General features: G+C 43.7%; 1 protein-coding gene across 1 annotated transcript; it reads left to right on the top strand.

Moving 5' to 3' along the window:
* Positions 1-6,210: 6,210 nt before the first annotated feature.
* On the top strand, positions 6,211-22,316 carry THBS1 (thrombospondin 1). Its single transcript, XM_087746600.1, has 22 exons — positions 6,211-6,359; positions 6,556-6,647; positions 7,395-7,972; positions 8,527-8,602; positions 8,819-9,015; positions 9,207-9,332; positions 10,899-10,992; positions 11,321-11,494; positions 11,883-12,059; positions 12,377-12,550; positions 12,737-12,864; positions 12,981-13,133; positions 13,651-13,869; positions 14,426-14,533; positions 14,920-15,079; positions 15,475-15,593; positions 17,245-17,479; positions 17,859-18,086; positions 18,228-18,499; positions 18,926-19,023; positions 19,133-19,272; positions 19,965-22,316. Exons 2-22 carry the CDS (start codon positions 6,581-6,583, stop codon positions 19,970-19,972), a joined length of 3,531 nt encoding a protein of 1,176 aa, XP_087602726.1. The 5' UTR covers positions 6,211-6,359; positions 6,556-6,580; the 3' UTR covers positions 19,973-22,316.
* The last annotated feature ends 1,277 nt before the right edge of the window (positions 22,317-23,593 follow it).

The following is a 23,593-nucleotide window of genomic DNA, read 5'->3' as shown; positions in this document are numbered from 1 at the left end:
ACTGCAAATTCTAACTATTTCTTAAAAAGAAATGCTTTTTTCTTCTAGGGAAAAAAGGCTTAAAAATTATTGAATGGCTTCACTTTTTCTCTGGTATTACAGTAATACAAAACTGTATGCAACTCCTGTAAGAAAATCCTGTCACTACAGTTAATTCCTTTAAAGCATATTTTTCTCATCAAACTGGAATACCTTTTGCCAGCCCCCAAATCTGACTAACAGTAAACAAATGTGCTGTGCACCCATTATAATTCGGAAGAAATTCAGCTACAAATATCTCTGCTTATTAAGGGGTTAAGGCTCAGCTCAATAAGCTATCTATCCATTAATCAGACATTGCAATTTCCCACACATTTTTTGATATGGGAATGGGTCTGCATTTGATGCAAGAACTTCAAAGACAAAAAATATCCAATCTGGTTAGTGTATGCAGGCTGCTTACAGACGTGGTTTGCATAGGAAATATGCCTGCAAAGAAAGAACACCAATAAGCAGGGTATCCTTGTCAAGCACATATGCACCAACATACTTTTTAACTGTAATTTATGTAGAGTGACCCTTTCACAGACATCACATAGATTTGCCGAACAACAATGTCCTGGATTCCACCCCAGAGGGGAAGGGTTATGCCCTGCATTCAAATCCGCGCTCCTCCGGCAGGTCTCTCTCTCCTCTGGGAGCTAACCGTTAGCTTCTTTACTGATAGCACAATAAATGCTGACAGGGGATGCACCACAGAGTCGTCCACGGTGAGATCCTTCTCATCTGACTTTATTCACTAAAACTGAACTAGTTAGCTGTTTCTTTAGGAAACACAGAGCACCTCTAGGAGGGGATTCATATCATCCTAAAATAAATCAGGTCTTCTGAAGACTCTGTTTAACAGAGGAAGGACCTAAGCAGCAAACCTGGTCTACCTTTCAGATGGTAGGCAAAATGAATTCCACCAAAAACAAGCCAAAAAAGTTTTGTGCATCATAAAAACTTTTTATATCTTTGCTAAATTGTAAAATTGTAATAACAATAAAAAACCAAACTTTCTGTATCTTCAATGCTGTGCCATGAAGTTGATATTTTATATATTTATATGTTTATATTCGTATACTTTATACCTTTATAAAAAGGTATATTGTGTATTTTTAAAGCTTTCCTTCTATGTGACTAAAACATATCAGATAAACTGGTGTGAATTGTTTTAATACCATGCATTTCAGTAGCATAATTCCAATGTACATTGTCTGTCCTATTACCCCTCAATTTCAGTTTCAGCACAGGTTATTAAGATTCCTTTTTCTATTTATGTAACTTTAAATGAAAAAAAAAATCTCTTTCTGTGTGCTAGGGGATAACATTTTAAGGAGATTCTAGGCAGAAGGTCTTATCTAGAGAAAAGTTCATTTCTATTATAGCAACTTCGTATTTCTTTGTAGTTTGCCTGAGAATCAAACCATACTTGAAAACATCCGGATTGATTTTTTTTTTAAACTTGCATATTGTTATCATAGCAGATCTGCTATTCTTTCTTGTACTTTACCATTATGCTTATGGACGTGAAACACTCTGTGATATGATATGATATGATATGATATGATATGATATGATATGGCATTCACTTTGCTCTTCAGCTTTCTGCTGAGGAGGAGGACACTGACTGCAAGAAGGGAGCAAAATCATCTCAACTAATATAAAATGTGAGCTATTACAGAGCTCAAACAAGTTGAAGATCCAGCTCTACATTTCCTCAGTTTCTGTTTCCAACATTGGCACTTCGGAAACCATACTCTTAGCAATACCTCGATCACACCCTGCCCACTGAAAATTAATCTGCTTGTTCAAGTCAATAGAGAGTTTATAAAAAGCTCTGACATTTTTCACTGAAGGCTTTATGAAGTAAGCAAAATTATTCTGTGTACAATAACTGCAAGAGTCCAAATTTATTCTGCATATATCTCCAATTAAATGAATGGTACTGCAATAGAAATTAATTATTCAAATTCTGAGGGTATCATGAACATATTAACTAAGTCTGAGCCAATGGAGTGAGAGCACATTTACACTCACAGAAGTGAAATTATTATCAATGTTCTCCTAAATACTTACTGTATATACATTACTTTTTTCCAACTACTTTTTTTTACAGTCTCAAATGAAGCAATACTAAGAAGCTTTGGACTTGTAAATATATTCTGCAATGAATATTCAATGAAAATATAAAAGGACTCTGAACTCAAGAGAAAGTAAGGAAAAGGATGTGAATCCCGGATTCATGGCAAGAGAGTGAACGATGGATTGATCACATAAAACATCCATGCACTCCCAAGACCTGGCTACCAGTTTTGGCAGAGCTTACATTCTTGAACACATCCAAACGACAACAGGTAAATTCCACTAAAAGTGTTTCAACAAGTCCCTCATCTCTTGCCTACTAGAGCAGAGTTAAATGTCAAATTCTGGCATCAGCTATAAGGGTGTAAATTGGTATTAGCTCCACAGAAGTCAACAAAGCCAGGTTTACACACTGTGGTAAGAATTTGAACCTAGAAGTGTAGGACATGCTGAAGTTATGGCTCAGAATTTGACCTCAATCATTGTGGTGTATTTCTGGTGTAATCAGTTCAAAGTTGAATTCATGTTTTAAAGGCATTCTTTAAAATTTAAAGATGGGTCCAAATTACAAAATGTCACAATACCCATCAAGCAGGATTATTCTGACAAAAGATTACAGATCCACCCCCACACCTTTGGATGAAAGAAGAGATAACTTTTGGACATTATTTTTCATTTGGAAGTGGACAGTTCCTGGTTGCCGGTCCCAGTCTCCTCACTTAATGTAAAAACACTTTTGAGGTTCTGTCACTGCCTTTCAAACCTAACCTCGGGTTGACTTACTGCCACATGAAGGAAAGCTTGATCATAACACCCCAGGCTCCAAGACACAAGGTTACATCATCTTGAGTGCCATTATGCAGCAAGTGCGGGACAACCGAGGGATTGGGCCCAGCCAGCATGGGTTTATGAAAGGGAGATCCTGTTTCACTAACCTGGTCTCCTTCTATGACAACGTGACCCACTTGGTGGATGAGGGGAAGGCTGTGGATGTTGTCTACTTGGACTTTAGTAAGGCCTTTGACACAGTCTCCCACAGCATTCTCCTGGAGAAGCTGGCTGCTCACGGCTTGGATGGGTGCACTCAGCGCTGGGTTAAAAACTGGCTGGACGGCCGAGCCCAGAGAGTGGTGGTGAATGGAGTCAAATCCAGTTGGCGGCCGGTCACGAGTGGTGTTCCCCAGGGCTCAGTACTGGGGTCAGTCCTGTTCAACATCTTCATTGATGATCTGGATGAGGGGATCAAGTGCACCCTCAGTAAGTTTGCAGATGACACCAAGTTGGGTGGAAGTGTCGATCTGCTGGAGGATAGGAAGGCCCTGCAGAGGGACCTGGACAGGCTGGATCATTGGGCCGGGGCCAACTGTATGAGATTCAACAAAGCCAAGTGCCGGGTCCTGCACTTCAGTCACAACAACCCCATGAAATGCTACAGGCTGGGGGAGGAGTGGCTGGAGAACTGCCTGGTGGAAAAGGACCTGGGGGTGTTGGTTGACAGCTGCCTGAACATGAGCCAGCAGTGTGCTCAGGTGGCCAAGAGGGCCAATGGCATCCTGGCTTGTAGCAGAAATAGTGTGGCCAGCAAGACCAGGGAGGTGATAGTGCCCCTGTACTCGGCACTGGTGAGGCCGCACCTCGAGTACTGTGTTCAGTGTTGGGCCCCTCACTACAAGAAGGACATCGAGGTGCTGGAGTGCGTCCAGAGGAGGGCAACGAAGTTGGTGAAGGGTCTGGAGCACAAGTCTTATGAGGAGTGGCTGAGGGAGCTGGGGTTGTTTAGTGTGGAGAAGAGGAGGCTGAGGGGAGACCTTATTGCTCTCTACAACTACCTGAAAGGAGGCTGTAGCGAGGTGGGGGTTGGTCTCTTCTCCCTAGTAACGAGTGATAGGACGAGAGGAAATGGCCTCAAGCTGCGCCAGGGGAGGTTTAGGTTAGACATTAGGAAAAACGCCTTCACCGAAAGGGTGTTCAAGCATTGGAACAGGCCGCCCAGGGAAGTGGTTGAGTCTCCATCCCTGGAGGTATTTAAAGAACGGATAGATGTGGTGCTTGAGGACATGGTATAGATGGACTTGGCAGTGTTAGGTTAACGGTTGGACTCGATGATCTTAAGCGTCTTTTCCAACCTTGACGATCCTATGATTCTATGATTCTATGAGCAGCAGCCCCTTTGGCTTCCGTGAGACAATCAATCCATCAGAGAAACGCACTGGTATATGAAGGGCTTAGTGGGCTGACCACTAAGAATTACAGCTACCTGTCCATTAAACCTGTCCAGGTAGAAGCAGTCAGTATGTCTTTCTTGCTCTCTCTCTTGCTGATTTTTTTTTTCCTAGCGGGGCTCTCACCATCACCATCATCTCTCTTCTCTCTGTTTTTCATCTTGAGACACTTGAGGTTTTTCTTCTATGCATCATTATACAATAAAGAGGCCTACTTCAGATGGTATACTCTATCTCTTAAGTTAAAAGGGCAGAGAATCATTTTGGCTTTACTGTAATATACACAATTCTGCAGCTATCTTGTGCTTTGGGTCAAGAATTTCCCAAGGCATTTCCTGGGATAATCTGCACAGCACCAATGCCTCCTCATACATTAGCCAGTCCGATTGCCTGATGCGTTTTACACAGTTCAGAGACCAACTCAGTCACCGCTCAGGGTTGCCAAGCTCACTCCAATTTTCCCTCACCACACACGCAATTGCCTGACGAGATCCTGCTCGTTCACTGACACTCAGCTTTCTACAGGAGCACATGCCAAGCATACAAAGGCTGGGGAATGCAGAGGAATTAACCATTTTTGGAATTCAATTACTTCAAAGTCATTTCACACACTCAAGTCACTTCTGGTCATATAGAGTATGACATGACGGAGAGAACCTGCCTTTTTAACCTTTAAAAGCTTTCCTCTTACCTGAAATCTGGCTTACGTGGGAAATTCTTGGCTGAAGTAGCATTAGTCATTTTGTTCATTAAACAACGCCACTACAGGAGCTTCTCAGCTGCAGTACAGCCTTAGTCATTTCATTCCCTAAGCGAAGTCATTAACCGAGGGTCATCCCCATGCACTCTTCTCCCATGACAAGGAGAAGGGCAGTGGGAAGGAGAAGGCGCCAGGCTCCCCCGTTCCTCCAGCCTGCCTTCCTCCCCCGCCATCGTTCCCCTCTCTTGCCCCACGCGACCCGGCCCGCGTCCTTTCCCAGGGGGGACAGAAAGAGCTAACGACGATTTACGTTATTCCCTCTTTTGTGGGCCCAACGTCCCGTGTGCTGTGTATTGCAACCAGTGGGCAGGAGGAGAAGCCTTTCATTAAGTGAATTAAGTTAATGAAGTGAAGGTTGCTGTCATTAAGTGACTCGGGACGGCGGGAGGTGGTGGTGTTCGGGCACCTCTCCCCTGCGTCCCAGCCGGGCCGCCGGCACAGTGGCGGGGTGCGCCCCTCGAGCGCTCCTCCCGCGGTGCCCGCCGGCCGCCGGGGGCAGGGCTGGCCGGCGGGCACAGCGAGGCCAGGACGCCCTCACCCCTCAGCGCGGGGCTGCGGCCAGGGCCAGCGGCCGGGCGCCAAGGGGCCGGAGGGCAGGGCTGGGACGCCGGGCGGGCAGCGGGACAGGCGCGGAGCGGCGGGGAACGGGTGCCAGACGCGGTTCACCGCAGGTTCGGGAGACGAGGGCCCCCGACGGCCCCGCCGCGACTCCCCGCTGCTGGCGGGGAAGGCGACCGGGAGCCGGCGGCGTCGCGCCCGGCGCGGGGCCCAGGAGCGGCGGCCGGGCCCTGCAGGACGAGCGCCGTTACGAGCTCGCGGGGCGCCCCCAAGTGGCGCGGCCGGGCGCGGCGCCGCCCCTCAGGAGTGGAGCGGCGCGGCGCGGCGCGGCGCAGCACGGCGGCCGCCCGCTCCCCCGGCCGGCGGGGCGCGGCGGCGGCGGCGGCAGCAGGCCCGCCCCTGCCCCCCGGCCCCTGTGGAAAGTTGTCTCTGGCCGCGGAGCCACCCGGCACCCGCCTCCCGCTTCCTGCCCCGCCGCCGCTGATTGGTCCGCCGCGCGCCGAGGAATGCGAGCCACCCGTTAAAGGCGCGCGCGGCGCCCGGCGCCCGCAGTGTCCCGGCAGCGCCGCTCCCGCCGCCGCCCGCCGCTCCGCCCGCCCGCCGCTCTTCGCCCTCCCTCGCCGGGACAGTCGAGGGCTGCCCGAGGATATTAGTCGCCGGTACCCGGAGGTGCGGGAGGCCGGCGCTGCCCGCCCGGATCGCTCTCCCCGGAGGTAAGTGCTGAAGCGGCTCCCGCCGCGCTCGCTGTCCCCTCCGGGGGCGGCGGGCACCTGCCCCGTCTCCGCTGCCTCCCGCTGCGCAGCCTTCCTGCCTCCGGGGAGCCTCGGGGGCCGCTGGTGCCGCCGCGCTGGGCGGTCGGTCCCGGGTGCGACGGCAGCGCGGTGACCTTCTCCCTTGTGCTGTCCCCAGGCTGGTTCAGCGACAGACCTTTGCCATGGGGCCAACGGCTGTTCTCTTCCTCCTCCTCATGCTCGGCGTCTCGGAGGGCAAGCGCACGGCAGGTAAGACCAGCTCTGTGCCGGAACTCGGAGCAGTCAGGGAAGGGGGGAAAAAACCGAACAAAACAGTTCTTGGTGTCTGTGTAGGCAGCTGAAATTGTGTTCGGTGGTGAAGAGTTCCAAAGCTTTCAATGAACAAAAACTTTTTAACCTGAGCATCGGCTAGTTGGGAACAGGAAACTTTCTCTGGTGTGGAATTCGTGTAACCTTCAGAAATAGAAATGCAGAGTCTCCAGGACTTGAGCGCATAGCTTGTCCACCTCTGCGCTGGGCAGAGGAAAGGAGGAATGTGATGTAGGAACTGGCTGAAGAAGGAATGGGGCAGTGGGCTGCTGTCATGGTGCTATGGAGAAGCTGCTACTGTGCTTGCTGTCACCCAGCCCGACTAAGCAAATTCACTTTGCTGTATCCTAGCATGCGAATATTGCAGTCTGGGCTTCTGCTGTCCATTTCTCCTTTACTAGAGCCTAATGAGGTGCCAGAACGGCTGCTACCTTTGTGTGTCAGTCAGCAGGTACCTGGCACTCCTGTGCCGGCTGGCTCCTGTACAAGAATGCACACGTACTGCTGCACAGCAGCTCCTGGTGGGACTGCCGTACCATCGGAGCTGCTGTCTGTGCTCTGATGTGAGGCGCTGTGCCTTGCATGATAGGCACCATGAGCCAATATGTTAAGCAATCCTGCGAGATATGCACCTATTCAGCTTTTTCTTGTCCCTTGCTTATGATGCTTGTTCTGATCTCTCTGCAGAGTCCAGGAGTGATGATAACAGTGTCTTTGATCTCTTTGAACTCATCGGCTTCATTCGGAAGGGAGCTGGGCGCCGGGCACCCGGGGTGCACCTGGTGAAGGGACCAGAATCCTCCAGCCCTGCTTACCGCATTGAAGATGCCAGTCGCATCCCTGCTGTCCCCGACTCCAAGTTCCAAGACTTATTAGATGCCATCCATGCTGAGAAGGGCTTCATCCTCCTGGCCACTCTCCGGCAAGCCAAGAAGAGTAGAGGCACGCTGCTGTCCGTGGAACAGAAAGATGGCTCTGGTCATGTCTTCAGTCTAGTATCAAATGGCAAGGCAGGCACCCTGGACCTGAGCCTTTCTGGTGATGGCAAGCAGCAATTAGTGTCGGTAGAGGATGCCTTGCTAGCTACAGGACACTGGAAGAACATCACCCTGTTTGTGCAGGAGGACCGGGCTCAGCTCTATGTGGGGTGTGAGAAAATGGAGAACGCCGAACTGGACATACCCATCCAGAACATCTTCACTAGGGACCTGGCCAGCAGTGCCAGGCTCCACATTGCCAAAGGGGGAGTCAATGACAACTTCCAGGTAAGACTTTCACTTATGTTTTTGCCTAGTATTTTCAGTCATCTGCCTTGAAGGTGCATTAGCTACTCAACCAGCCTAAATAGCTACAAAGACATGGGTAACAGGGAGAAAGGGTTCCACCACTGACCAGTTTGTGTACATCTGATGGACCGCCTCTAAATCTACTAAACTTTAATAACGGAGTTTGAAGGGTGAAGCATTAGATTTGCAGGGATAGAACTTTCTGCCTCAATAAGAAGGCACTGAAGCTTCCAACCAGGTAGTTGTAGCTTCATTGCTCAGCTGCTTCTATGAGATTCAGAAACTCATGGGTTTTTTCCTTCCCGCCTGGAGAGTTGCCAGGTCTGTCCGGTCAAAGATGAGAATGTTAGGAAGCAGGGCTTGTTATCATTAAGGAGAATAAAGCAATATATTTCGCTTTGTCATCTGTCTGTCATGAAATTACTCTTAACAATCTTACATGACCTTAAGAGCCTACCAGCTCTCTCCATGCAAGTTGTACTGCTTTCCCTTGCAGTTGCTGCAAGTAGCTGTAATTCTTCCTCTGTCCACAGGGACTGCTGCAGAACGTGCGGTTTGTGTTTGGAACAACTCTGGAAACCATCCTGAGGAACAAAGGCTGCTCCAGCTGTAAGTCTGCAATCTTCTGAATCCAATGACCTATTAAAAATAAGATTCTTCGTTACGTTATGCTGACATGCAAATCCACATTGCATAAGAAATAAGATTATATTTCTGCAGGCACCCTAATGAATCTGGTGGCAGCTGTTTAGCAGGTGTTACACTGGAATGATAAATGCATATAGTAAAAAATGCATTTACTTTATGTGTGTTTTTGTCTCTTAGCCACTAGTGCGATCATTACTTTGGACAACCCCATCAATGGTTCCAGCCCAGCTATCCGCACTAATTACATTGGCCATAAAACAAAGGACATCCAAGCAGTCTGTGGTTTTTCCTGTGACGAACTAACAAATATGTTTGTGGAACTGCAAGGGCTCCGGTCCATGGTTACAACACTTCAAGACAGAGTTCGCAAAGTGGTGAGTGTTGGTTAAATTCATGGTACCTTACGTTAACTGGCACTTAGTGAATGAATTATAACCTGCCCTTTGAGAGCCTGGATAAACAGCAATAACTTTACTCTATGACTTTGTGGAAAAGGGTGTTTTCTGTATTAACTTCTAAATATCTTCTCTCTGCTTCTTTCTCCTGCCTCCCCCCACCTCCCAAGACTGAAGAAAATGAACTCATTGCCAAAGTGGTCCAGATCACTCCTGGAGTGTGCATTCATAATGGAATCTTGCACAAAAATAAGGAAGAGTGGACTATTGACAGCTGCACCGAATGTACCTGCCAGGTAAGATTCCTCATGTTCATGAATCCTCTCTACATAAATTCACGTTGTTGAAATGAACAGATATTTCTGAATGGCATTCTTTGTTAGAAAGAGTGAATCCTTCACAGAACTGGGCATACCACAGTAGCCAGAGAATTACTCAGTTTATTTCATCCTACTAGATCTCTGGTATAAAGGCAGCTTTCATACAGTGTTACAACAGCAGTATTTTAGAAAATTATACAAAACATCACTCTGATACAGCTGTTAACACACTTTTAGTTCCTTAACTTGGGGAATGCCTGTATTCTTTACCTAAGTCCATGAGTAAACTGTAAGTCAGCATCAATAGAACAAATTTATAGTACTAGCAGCTTTGGTCCCTGGAATACTTTAGACTTACCTTCTGTCCTCACTGAATCTTTTGCTGGCTTAGTAGGAAAAGAGATTCTAGTACTCAGTAAAGGCTCTCAACAAACTTACACGGTTTTCCTTTACCTAACAAATGCTTCTAGCTGTGTCCTATTAGCTGTTACAGATTATAGGGAACAGCAGTTCCTTCCAGATTTCAGTTTAGCTGTTTAAATCCCAGGATCACCTGGCAAGATATTTCCGCAGAAGTGGAACACAAGGCATAATGTTGTAAAAGTACGCCAAAACATACAGTTTCAGAGTTTCTTTGAACTCTTCGCTTGCTCCCTTTAATTGTAACTATACCTTAGCAAAAGCAGCCTGGAGTACCAGTCTACCAAAGAGTGGGTTAAGTAGCCTGCCGCTGTTTAGAAACTAAAGGCTGAGTATTTGTACATGTGCAATCCAAGGCATCTCACCAAGTTCTGCATCTGGTTCTATAGGTCTCTACATCTTTTGTCTTGTAGTCAGCAAATGATACTGTGACTTCTGCATTTGCCTCTGTCCTACCAACCCTCTTAACTCAGTGTTAGCTGTAATTGCCTTAATGTAGTCATTTATTTGGAGAGATTAAAAATAGCAATCATGAGAGCATTCTTCTGACCAAGCTGCTACCTTCGAGAAGCAAAACTACAGGCTGCCCTTTAGGTCTCATTGAGATTGGAGGTGGGTGTTCTTACCCTGCCTGCTTGGCTTAAAGATCAAAGACCTCTAAGTATAAGTTATAGAGTTCATGGCTCTTGAGCAGAGTCCACTAAACTCATTTTATCTTTACCATATAATCAGCTTAAATCCATATTAACTGAAAAGAAAGTTGGCTTTTCATTCTTGTTTCATTCCCTTGAAGTCTGACCTTATATTTCGGCTATCACGTGATACTCTTTTACTCTAGCCAGCATCTGGTAGCTACTCTTGATCAACATTTGCAAAACCAAAATACTTCCACTCTTGACTGAAAAGTAATGGGTGAGAATGGGAATGAGATTAAGTTTGACTAAAAGTTTGACTAAAAATACCTGGGACTACTTGGGTTGTATTAGCTTTAAATAGAAGGATCTCTGCTTTGGATGTGCTATTGAGCATTTAAGTGCTGCAGAAAGATCTCTATCATTTAACCAGACTCCAGACATTGTTTATATTTGTCTTGCTTATTGCAATTCTCGCAATTCTTTATAGAACTCTGCCACTATATGCCGGAAAGTGTCTTGTCCTCTCATGCCTTGTTCCAATGCCACTGTGCCTGATGGGGAGTGCTGCCCCCGATGCTGGCGTAAGTACTTAATACCTTCACACTTCTATAGCAGTGGGCTTCATCTAGCTAGACACATGCTGCTCTAAAGTATGCCACAACTGGATATAACCTTGCACCACTGGAGTAAGGTTAGCCTGATGCCTCTTTGAGGCTAATCACTAAAGTGATGCATGTGAGCAGTGAAACATTTGAGTTCATGGCCTTTGTCTTGTACAAGAAAGGAAGACACATGTGGCTTTTGAGGACAGTTGTCTTTTTTTGTGGAGAGAGGGGTGGGAGAAAAGGCTGTGGAAAAACATGTACCTGGAGTCTTATTCAGAGCTGTAACAGCTGTATTCCTCTGCAGCTAGCGACTATGCAGATGATGGATGGTCTCCTTGGTCTGAATGGACTTCTTGTTCTGTGACCTGTGGGAATGGGATTCAGCAGAGAGGGCGATCCTGTGACAGTCTCAATAACCGCTGTGAAGGGTCTTCTGTACAGACTCGGACTTGCCACCTTCAGGAGTGCGATAAGAGATGTAAGTACTTAATCTGCTCACACTGGTAATAAAGCACAGGCCACTTTTATTAGCTTAATGTTAACAGCAAAGATGACCATGTAGCTCTGTCACTGGGATGGAGCATTGGCTTCTAGCTTTAAGGACTTGTATTAATCAGGTAAAGGGGAGCAGACAGTTAATGCAGTAAATAAGCATGTTTGGGCAGTGCTCCCAGGACAAGATTTGAGGCCAGTTTAGGTAAGCAGTTTCTCTAGTGATAAAACAACTTGATCTGTGACAGTGCTGAGGCTATCCAATGTATGTAGAGTCTTTCGTACAGTTCTGGTACTGGCTTTGTCCCAGGTGCTGTGCAGCTGAAGTCTGTTCTTCAGAAACACTATCAATAACAGACATTTCTCTCTTGTAGTTAAACAGGATGGTGGCTGGAGTCACTGGTCACCATGGTCATCATGTTCTGTCACTTGTGGCACGGGCATCATCACTAGAATTCGTCTCTGCAACTCTCCAGTACCACAGCTGAACGGCAAACCTTGTGAGGGTGAGGCAAGAGAAAACAAATCCTGCCAGAAAGATCCTTGCCCAAGTAAGTGTGTGCAGGTGGTAACTACTATTCAGTAGCTTAAACGGTGAACTTCCTGAGTAGCTGCTATATAATCTAGTTCTAGTAATCTTCTCTCTTTAAACTTAGAAGTGGGCTAGGTAAAACCTCACAGGTTAGTTTTAGGTGAAATTAAACTGTTTTCTATGGCTCTTCCATGGAGTCTGTTAATTCTATTATTTATGTCTGAACAATGTCTGAAGTGCTCTCGCTACAAAAGTAATAGTCCTCAGTCAGGTAGAAACTAGTTGTACCACTGAATTTAAAGCTATACATGTCTTCTAACTTGTATCTCCTTTTAGTTAATGGCAACTGGGGACCATGGTCTCCATGGGATGCTTGCACAGTGACATGTGGAGGAGGACTTCAAAAGCGTAGCCGTCTCTGCAATAATCCTGAGCCTCAGTATGGTGGGAAGACTTGCGTAGGTGAAGCTAGAGGGACTCAGGTCTGCAACAAACAGGACTGTCCAATTGGTGAGTATCCATTTTCCCATAAACATCTGAAGGTTGTGGAAAATCTTGAAAATACCGATTAAAAAATTTGACATAAGTCTGTAAAACACAAGTGCTAGAATTTTAAACTAGCGTATTGGCCAAATACAGTACTGTGGCAGTATGGTAAGCGTTCCTCATCTTAATACTTTCTCATTTGTTTCTCAGATGGGTGTCTGTCTAATCCCTGCTTTGCGGGAACTACCTGTACCAGCTCCCCTGATGGTTCCTGGAAGTGTGGTGCCTGTCCCGCTGGCTACCATGGTGATGGGGTCCACTGCCAAGATATTGATGAGGTAAGAAGACTAGAGTTTGCCCCTTGAAAGGGAGTGAAACAAAATGGGAAGGGAGAATAAAATCCCAGTGTTTTATAACACTAACTCTTCTCCTTTATCTCAAACTCATATTTCAGTGCAAAGAGGTTCCCGATGCCTGCTTTGTCTTCAACGGAGTGCACAGGTGTGAGAATACTGAACCTGGGTACAACTGTCTGCCTTGTCCACCACGTTTCACTGGGACACAGCCATTTGGTCGCAGTGTTGAGGATGCCATGGCTAACAAACAGGTATTGTCAACTTGAGAACTGTTCTGGGTTATGAAACCTCAAAGTTTCTAAACAACAGAAAGCACCTATGCATTTTGGGGAAGAAGGACTTGGTACACTTAACAAAACACTGTCCTCTGATTTGGAACAGGAGGAGCATTAGGCAGTTTCTACTGAAGTTCACAATGAATTTTAAAAATCACTTTCCTCCTCAGCTGTGGAGGGTTCAGATGTTATACATAATTTTAAGAGTAATTTAATCAGAATTCACTTATGATCCAACAATATGTGTCTTAGATATTTTAGTGCTTGGTTCCATTTGAAAATAAGTAAGGTTTGAACAAGAAAAATAATAATTAGTGCTAAGACTGCTACTGGAGTTGGGGAGTGGAAGAAAGGAATGTATGAGGCTTTTTTTTCTGACTAAAAGATCTCTGATCAAAATATGCATGTACTCTCTGTTTTATTTGAATCTCTGGGGAAAAATGAGGGATGAAAAGATGTTTCCAGTGGATTTAATTTCTGTGTGGTCTTCTAGGTCTGCAAGCCACGTAATCCGTGCACAGATGGAACACATGACTGCAACAAGAATGCCAAATGCAACTACCTTGGCCATTTCAGTGACCCCATGTATCGCTGTGAATGTAAACCAGGCTATGCTGGCAATGGCATAATCTGTGGAGAAGACACTGACTTGGATGGATGGCCAAATGAGAACCTTGTTTGTGTTGCCAATGCCACTTACCACTGTAAAAAAGTAAGTTTATCCTGTCTTCCCATCTGCTGTTATAACAGCCTGTCTATCTGACACATATACAAAATATGTTAGGTTTGAGGTACAAAGCAAGTCTCTATCTAGTTAGAGCTATTAAACTATCCTCTCTGCAAATAAAACTAGTAAGACACCCCTCTGTGTAGGGATACCATTGTCAAGGTACTGCTAGGAGGCTCTTGCTGTTGTAGATATTTCTGCAAGATGGGAAAATATGAAGCTTGACACAATTATAAACGTTCTAGGAAGACTCTAGGCTATACCTATATCAGCTTTGCTTTGACAGATATCTGTCCACAGGGGAAGAAAAAGAGGGTAAGATTCTCAAAAGCAGCCAAATCTTTGTTTTAAAAATGATTTGAACTATGGCTTTCTAAGACTTATCCTCACAGTAAGGACTAGCTAAAATTGAGAGAATTACAGTAAGATAACACCTATCTGATTGAGGTATGATTTTGCCTAATGACTAGATCTTACCTGCTAAAATCCCTATTGCAATCATGCCAAGAGTAAACATATCTGTGTACTTTCTCCTTTCTAGGACAACTGCCCTAATCTGCCCAACTCTGGGCAGGAAGACTATGATAAGGATGGGATTGGTGATGCCTGTGACAATGATGACGACGATGATGGTATTCCTGATGACCGGGTAAGACAACACAAAAGAACAGCCTTTAAGAATGCAGCTCTCCCATTCCCCTTCTTAAGGCTGGGGTCTAGCTTCTGACCTTAATCTTAAGGGAGGACCATAGGAAATTGCTGGCACTGACAGCTATCCTAGAAACCTTTAGATATGCATAACTATGCAGACAAACTTTCTGCAGCTGGTTGAGCTTTGGAAGTGAATCTTCGTTTTTATTCAGCCATTCCTACACTCATGCAGGCAACGGGGTGTTTTGAGAGAGAAGCATTCCAGTTTTAACTGTTTCCCTGCCTTTCATTTCTCCTTTCATACAGTGGTACAAGCATAAGCAGACCCTGGTTAAAGTTTTAATTTGACTCTCTTTAAAGCTTGACACTTTCTTGCTCTTGCAGGACAACTGTCCATTCATCTACAACCCACAGCAGTATGACTATGACAGGGATGATGTTGGTGACCGCTGTGATAACTGCCCCTACAATCACAACCCTGATCAAACTGACACTGACAACAACGGAGAAGGAGATGCATGTGCAGTGGATATTGATGGAGATGGTAGGTGGCCTCTAATCACTCCTTTAGATGGTTTTCTAATCACAGATTGATCAAATGTACCCAGCATACCACTGACTTCCTACCAGAATTTCATCCCTGAACATGCAAAAGTTCTCCTCTGGTGGTTTCAGGACATAAAGACTACTGAAGCAACAGTTACAGCTAATGGAAATGTTCTTTGAAATATACATGTTTTGGCACAGTTCAATTGTAGCTCTACTTTTGCAGGCAGCAGAAACGTGTGTGGCAGAGCTAGTGATGAGTCAAGTTTCAAAGCTTTCAAATGCCACTCAAAGCTTTCAAAAATATATCAAGAAGCATGTGGTGGCCTTATACAGTCCTTTGCAGCATTTAGAGGCCTGACTTTCATTCATGAACTCTCCTTAATTTTGCAGGGGTCCTTAATGAAAGGGACAACTGCCAATATGTCTACAATGTAGACCAGAGGGATACAGACTTGGATGGTGTTGGAGATCAGTGTGACAACTGTCCACTGGAACACAATCCTGACCAGGTAGGGGATTTGTATTCTATAAATAGAAGACTGGTATTATAAAAAAAATATAGAATGTTGTGTATTGTAGAAAATATTTGAACAAGTTAAAGCTTGAATTTGACTTGTCAGGAATCATTCTTATTAATTTGCCAAATGGTGCCTTTATCAAATAACATGCCCTCACAGTTCAAATAGCTGCTAGGTATTTTCTGAAAAGTAACTCTAGTGAAGATCTGAGACTGCTGTGTGTACTAGTCTCCCAAACATTTCTTAGCTTTGTCAGTTGTGGTGATCCTCGCAGTGAGGATATGAAATTCCTGGGAGCACTGTATGAAATCTAGGTAGGTAGGAACTACCCCTTTCATAGCCTGTAGTGCTGTGTTCACTTAAACACAAAGTCGCTCTTTAATCTTTGTCCTTAAGTTCGAAGCAGCTCCATTTCAAAAGATAACTTTTCTACCAGGAAGTCAAAGGCAGCACAGGTTGCTTTTCTCTAAGGCAAAGGTGTATTCTGACACTTTTAAAATTCCCCTTCATAAAAACGTAGGGGCATCCAGCCTCTCACACAACTTACTCCTTCAAAAACGTTTGAAGGCAGAATTAGATAAAGCCTGTGCCATCCTGTCAAGTACAAGGCTGTAAGTTTAATAGCTTCAGGGACATAACTGGAATGTTTGAAGGGTTAGAAAAGCTGTTGCAAATCAGTGGAATCTAGTATAGTATGGTCATGTCGCCTAAAAGCAGCGTTACTTGAAGGATTTAGACAGATAATACAAAATTTCTTAGTCTTTGTCACTTGCTTTACTACTTCCCTACCTGAGGGTGGAAAATACTTGAAGATCCTTTCAGGCAATGTTTCTCTTAACACTTTGGGACTCTAATAGTTTTTCAAACACTTTTCTAATCGGGTTCTAGAACTGGAGATATTAGCTTTCAAATGGCAGAATTAGTAGCTATTCAAACTGTGTGGTATGCCTTCTGTTTACATCAACACCAGGGTCATCCACCAGTGACGAGACTGCTAGACTGAACCTTGAGGCAGCCTCAGGGATGACTGAATTGTTTTTCTTATTTCAGAAACTGACTAAGCAAATGACTGGCTGAAATACGTGATCAGTAAGCACAGCACAGCAGTTCATGCAGTCTTTGACCACTAAGGGAATAATGGGCTTGACTGAGTCAGGGAGCATTATAGGCTTTTATGATAAGAAAAATCATGATATGGTGTGGAAGCTGTAAAACCAAGACTCCTTAGACTATATTTTAATGTTACAGTCTCTACTGGCTAGGTACAGAGTAGTCTTACCCTTATTTGGCCCTTGGAACCAGGGAGCTGCCAGAGAAGGTGGGAAGTAAAGTACCCTGTGTCCAGTATGGTAGACTAATGACAGAAGAGTCATGTGGCAGAAGGGAGAAGAGAAGCTGATGACCACACTGCTTTCTGCTGCTGTGGATTCAAATTAAAACCAGGGCAACACTAAAGCAGCCCAAAAGCAATTAGCCCAGGCAGCTTTAAGTAAGCATGTGTTAATCCTAGTATCTCACTACATCTGTCTTAGCTCTTGCTAAAGCAAGCAGAAATCCCAACTAATTCTAGCTATTAAGACTCATATTTCAGCCTTTTTTAAGTGGCTTTTTTAAAATGTTCTTTATTTTTTCCCTTTCTTAGGAAGACACTGATTCTGACCGCATAGGTGATCAGTGCGACAATAACCAGGACATAGATGAAGATGGCCATCAAAATAATCTTGATAACTGCCCCTATGTGCCCAATGCCAATCAAGCTGACCATGACAAGGATGGAAAAGGTGATGCCTGTGACCATGATGATGACAATGATGGTATCCCTGATGACAAAGATAACTGCAGATTGGTTGCCAACCCAGATCAAGCTGATTCTGATGGTAAGATGGCCAGTATCATAGAAACATTTTAAAAGTATCTTCTAATAGTTTGCCATTTTTTTTTAATTTTTTTTTTACACTATTTAGGGTTGGACAAAAATTCCAAGTAATAAAAAGATAGAATGTCTGTGCTGTTGTTTTAATGCTCCTTATTAGTAAGGAGCAATGTGAAAATGACCACATATACAACTTATTCCTAAGTCACTATCAGGCTGGAGTGAAAAGGCATTAACACAGTAGCTGTTGTGGCTTCTGTACTGTGTCTGCCAGCAGTACCTGGGCAGTCAGAGATCTACAATTAAGATTTCAACTCCGAGTTGTAAGAGTTGGAAACAAACAACAATGGTGCTATAATGGTGAAATTACTTGTGTGCTGCAGGCGATGGACGTGGAGATGCTTGCAAAGATGACTTTGACCAGGACAGCGTGCCAGATGTTGATGATATCTGCCCTGAAAATGTGGACATTAGTGAGACTGACTTCCGAAGATTTCAGATGATTCCCCTGGATCCCAAAGGAACATCCCAAAATGATCCAAACTGGGTTGTTCGTCACCAGGGTAAAGAACTGGTTCAAACAGTCAACTGTGACCCTGGCCTTGCAGTTGGTAAGGGGAAAACTTTAACAAGCATTGTTTTTTGGTTAGGGGCAGGGGGGAGGAGGAGGAGAACCTGAGAAACTATTAAGGAGTTGTTTAAGAATTGCAAAACAGCAGTGCCTAAAACTTTCTCCTTTAATGCCCCCATAGGTTTTGATGAATTCAATGCTGTGGACTTCAGTGGCACCTTCTTCATCAATACAGAAAGGGATGATGATTATGCTGGCTTTGTATTTGGCTACCAATCTAGCAGTCGTTTCTATGTTGTCATGTGGAAGCAGATCACCCAGTCTTACTGGGACTCCACACCAACCAAAGCTCAAGGCTACTCGGGTCTCTCCATCAAAGTTGTGAATTCTACCACTGGTCCAGGAGAACACCTTCGTAATGCTCTGTGGCACACAGGAAACACTCCTGGCCAGGTAAGAGTGGCACTTTGATAACCCGCTCTTGTTCACTGTAAGGCAGGCTGTTCTTCCAACAAATTAGACACTTACAGGGCATCTGTGCATGCTGATCAGAACGGCATACTCTTCTTGGCAAAGACCGATAACCTTGTCATTACCCCAAATCTTACAAAATATTGTATAAAACTAACAGGATTGCATGCTGCAGATAAGCTTTCCAGCAGCAGTGAATCAATTGTTTCTGGAGTTGTGGAGTAGCTTCCTATTTACATATTTAAAAGTAAATTTAAATGCAGTTGACTTCAAAAGACCCCATTACAGAGCCTAATGACTGACTTTAAGCCTTTACTAGTCAAAATGCTGATTGTCAAGGCACCTTCATGTCAAAATAATGGCTATGTTATCTCAGGCCTTCGGTTAATAAAAAAAATTCTTTTGTAGGTGAGAACTTTGTGGCATGACCCTCGTCACATAGGCTGGAAAGACTTCACTGCGTACAGATGGCGTCTTAGCCACAGACCAAAGACTGGTTACATCAGGTGAGCATCATCCTTTTATCGTAAGTAATTATCCCAAGGAAAGTGTATGTCTGTAAAGATGAACCTAACAGAAACTTGTTAAAGATGGCTGACCTTTGTCTCATTGTAGGGTTGTAATGTATGAAGGGAAGAAAATCATGGCAGACTCAGGACCAATCTATGATAAAACCTATGCTGGTGGTCGGCTAGGATTATTTGTCTTCTCCCAAGAAATGGTGTTCTTCTCAGATCTTAAATATGAATGCAGAGGTAAGGAAGATCTTGTATTTAAGAGATCCTGTATAAATTAATTGGTTCAAGAAAGCTGCTCTCAAGAAAAATAGAATGGATCGAGAAATAAGAGCTAAGAAGGAAAGTTCACCCATGATCTGTCATGGCTCAATCCCATGCAAGGTCTGCAGGCAGAAACAGGACGCTTTTTTTGATAAACTCTTCACAGTTAAAAGCTTAAATGTATAAAATCTAAGTATATTTCTATCCTGTTACTTTGAAGTATCAGAAATTCATGTTAACTTCCAGATATGAAATGAATCTCCTTTAAAACGCTGACTAGAATGAATCAACATAGCTGACAAAGTCCAAGGTGAAAATGCAAAATATTGACTTTAGCAAGCAAGAGAGTAGGGTCTGATATGCAAAAAACTAGTTTGCTTAAAAGCAAGCAAAGTTGAAGCTGTCCATATATTGCGCTTTTGCAGTTCAGTGGAGGTAAGTGCATATGACTAGTTCCAGGTGCCCTAGTCTTCTTAAGCTGTGACTTCGTTATGTAATGGTTGCACAGACTAGATTCTGAAGTCTAACTCAAGAAAGTACCTAAGCACTTTCAGTTTTCTTTACCAACGTGTTCTTTACAAATGTCTCTAGGGATTCGTGTCTTAGACATAATCATGCACAATACACAGAAATATTTGAATATCTTAATTTTTTTTTCTTTTTCACAGATCCGTAATCACAAGGTTATTGGATCCAGAGACTATTTAAAAATGCTGGTATTGCACCTTCTGAAACGTTTAGCCTTACAAGTCCTGGGACCATTACATAATTCCTTCCTTTCTTATTTCTGCATAAATGTGGACTCGAAACACATGACCTGCCTCAAGAGAATGCTTTTGAGAGAATGAAAGTGAGAACATACTTGGTATCTGACCTCTGCTGAAGTGGAAGGAAACAAATGTGTCTTGCAAATGAGAATTGCCTTCACTGAACAAGCACACTTCTTTCAGTAGGAAAGACATTTGTTTGCTGTTTATCACAGTGCAGTGTCACTGCCTCTCTAACTGGAGGTCCCATGGAGTAGCATTTTGTAAAAAGAACATCTTTGGATGTGCTGTGGACTACTTAAACTGAAGACCTTTCATTGTGTGGGGAAAAGGATATTTGGGTGGGAGGGTGAACTCTAAGTCTTTTTTCTTTAAGGGGGAGAGGAATTTTTTTTAATGAGGGCTGCGCTACCTTGGTTTACATCTATTTAACTTGGAGAAATGATTATCACTTTATATGTCATATCTTTCAGATGAAAACACAGCCTTTTACTCTTTGTCGTGAGCTAGATCAGCTGTTCTATTACACAGGACAAAACAGATATCCTAAAACTGATTTCCATGGTGGGAGGGGGAAAGAGGATAAAAACTGGCACACTGGATCACACCAGCTTTGGAGAACTGGGATTTACAACTAGGTTCTGTTTTTTCCTGATTAGATGCAGATCTTTCTTACGTTTAAATGTTTTCTTTCAGATATGGTGCCAGAAAGCACCGCCATCTCAGCTAGCACTGTGCTGTTCTTCAGGAAACCAGCATGTGCTTCACTTCTTATGGTTAAAAAGGCACAAAAATAATAATAATGAAAACATTCCTTTTCTACATGCCATAGATGCTTTAAACCCCTCGCTGCTTTGGAGGGGAGGGGAAGGGGCCTGTAGATAAAATACTGAAATTGTAAAATATTTATTTTTTACCTATCCTTGATGTTATAATGACTGAGGGATTATTGATTAAAACAAGAAGAAATGCGTCAAGACTATCCACCTAATCATTGTTACAAGTCTTCATGACTGTAAGATTGTAAATACAGATTATTTATTAACTCTGTTCTATATTGAAACTAGAGGGGTTTTAGTTGAGAAAAAAATCTTGTCTGGAGCAGATAGTGGTGATGTATTTGTTACAAAGAGCAGTTTTCCCATAAAGGCTTTGAGGCGCAGGGAAAAGCGGTGGGGTGGGGAATGGGATGTTTGTTTTTCTCAGTCTGAGCTCAATGTTGGCTTTTCCTTTCTTTATGCAAGGCAGTTGGTAGCCTGGCAGGCAACTCTTCTGCAGTGCTAAAACTCAAGTCCCTTCAGATGGTAGCAGTTCCTGTTTCATCCATAGTGCTGGAGATGAGGGAATGCAGTTTACCCTCTTAGCCGTTATTTAATGCTGGGGAAACATCTGCAGCGCTTTACCACTGGTCAGTGGGCCTGACACAAACCCAGAATACCTGCCCTGAGGAGATTGCAGAAAGAGGCACGACTGCCATCAGTAACCATGCCGCTGCACACTAATTATTGCAACTAGTGAAGTGCAGCTACAAAATAAGGAATTCTTTACGGACTAGAGAGAATTTCAGGAGCTCCTTGCAAAAGAGCGAGAGGGCTTGATGTACATTAGAAGACTGTTTTCCCCAACAGAAGGGGCAGCATCCTTATATTTCCTTGTCTCTTCAAAAAAGGAAAAGAAATTAACATGGTGAAAGTTTTACGTACAAGTATTACCTCATTGTTGTGTGACTGAGAAAAACCTTTGGATTAAGCAGAGTTCAAATGTCTAACAAACTTTAAAGCTACTGTAGTACTAAAAAGTTAATGCTGTACATAGTCAAAATTTCTTTGCAGAAAATATATTCCCAGTAAGGAAATGGCGTTGGAAGAAAACAAAATGTCAAATACAGTTTCTAATGTTGTGTTATATTTTTCCTGTCATCTTGTATACCATTGCTTGTATTTTTATAAATTATTTTTCTCATTGCCATTGTAATAGTTAATCACATAATTGTGTAGATATGCTATTTAAATAATTTATCATGAAATGCTACCTGTAGAGTTAGTATTTCTATTTTTTATAAAATGTTTGCACACTGAACTGAAGATTTTTTTTTTTGCTTCCTTCCTCCCAATGTTTTTGCTAGCATAATTTTCTAAGAACATACTTTTTTGTAAACATTTTTAACCATTTTCCATTTTAAAGTTGTGTAAGTTGTACAATAAAGCTTCTTTCATACAAAGAACAATAAACCAACAAGGCCATTTATATTTATACCTTTGTGCCCTAGTTTTATTCATGTTTTATAATACTCCTGTGGATCACTGATACGTTGCTCATGTCAAACTGGGCTTCAAAGCAAGACATCTCTACATTCTTTTCATTAAAACTATGATGAGGGGATGCACCTGAGCTTTCATGCCAGGTATAACAGCTTGTCCACCTGAAAGTACTTCCGCAGTTCGGTAGCATGGACAGCTGGCAAATTTGATTCTGAAGGCTTCACTGAAGACTTCTGTAAGTGCAGATGCAGCCATGCTGCCCATGGTGCAGCCACAAGGCAAAACGCTCTTTGAGGGGATTTCAGCCATCCCCAGCCAGGCTTACCCCCTCTTTCTTTTTTTTTTCAGTGAAAAGCAGCAGCATGATGGCTATCTGCAGGGGCAGATGATTATCTGTTAATATCTCTTCTAGACTGAGACTGCTAGCATGCTTAAAAAGCTGAGGATGTGGCACTCTATCAACTGCTGGAACATGCTGCTAAAAGTAAGAGCAGTTAAGTTGAGTTGCTCAGTTTTTACTTATAGCAGCAGTTTATCTCATGAGCCCTTTAGCAAAGCTGGTGCTATATTAAGAATGCTAGATATGCACATGAGAAGTATATTTAGGGGGTCCTGCAGGTATACATTAATATTTACATCTCCTTTTCCTGAAGATGAAGAGTCCTGTACTATGAAGCTTTTTCCTATTTTTCTGTCACTACATTTTTGAGGACAGTCCTGTATATTTTATCCCACTGAGAACAAGGAGAAAAAAGACAAAGCGCTTCTGACCTGTTGCTTCCAAAATATGAGTGGCTGCTGAATTTCTGCTCTCGCCAGTTACAGGAGTGAGACATGGTAGTCTCTTGTGGGAGTGCACCGTCAGTGTGATCCATCTGATCTTATCTGGGCCTGCTGTACCACAAGTCCTGCAGTTCTGGTCTCAAACTCTCTTCTTGTGTCCCAGGGGCACCAAGAAGAGCAAGAACTACAAAAAACAAAGTTCCCACCTGGAGAAATCTCTTTACTGTACTTACAGGAAGAATGAGATACTCTGGATTTAGGAAGCCAATCAATCAGTTGTATGAACAGACGTATCTATATATGGATATATAGGTATGTAGGTCTCACGGAAGTTTAAAAAAGAGAACTGCTGCCGATGTGGGGGAAGATAGCCTTGGCAGCCCATTCCAACGACCTTGTCTGAGCCCAAGCCAAACTTTCATGCTAATTTATTGCATGGATTTATGTAGCTTATAGCAGTGTAGTATCTGAATTGGGGGTGGTATA

The sequence above is a fragment of the Nipponia nippon genome, unplaced genomic scaffold (assembly GCF_047370975.1).
Source record: "Nipponia nippon isolate SJK-2023a ecotype South Korea unplaced genomic scaffold, ASM4737097v1 scaffold_10, whole genome shotgun sequence".
NCBI classification, from domain to species: Eukaryota; Metazoa; Chordata; class Aves; order Pelecaniformes; family Threskiornithidae; genus Nipponia; species Nipponia nippon.
The sequence above is the reverse complement of the archived record's forward strand: the minus strand, read 5'-3'. Positions and strand labels throughout refer to the sequence as shown.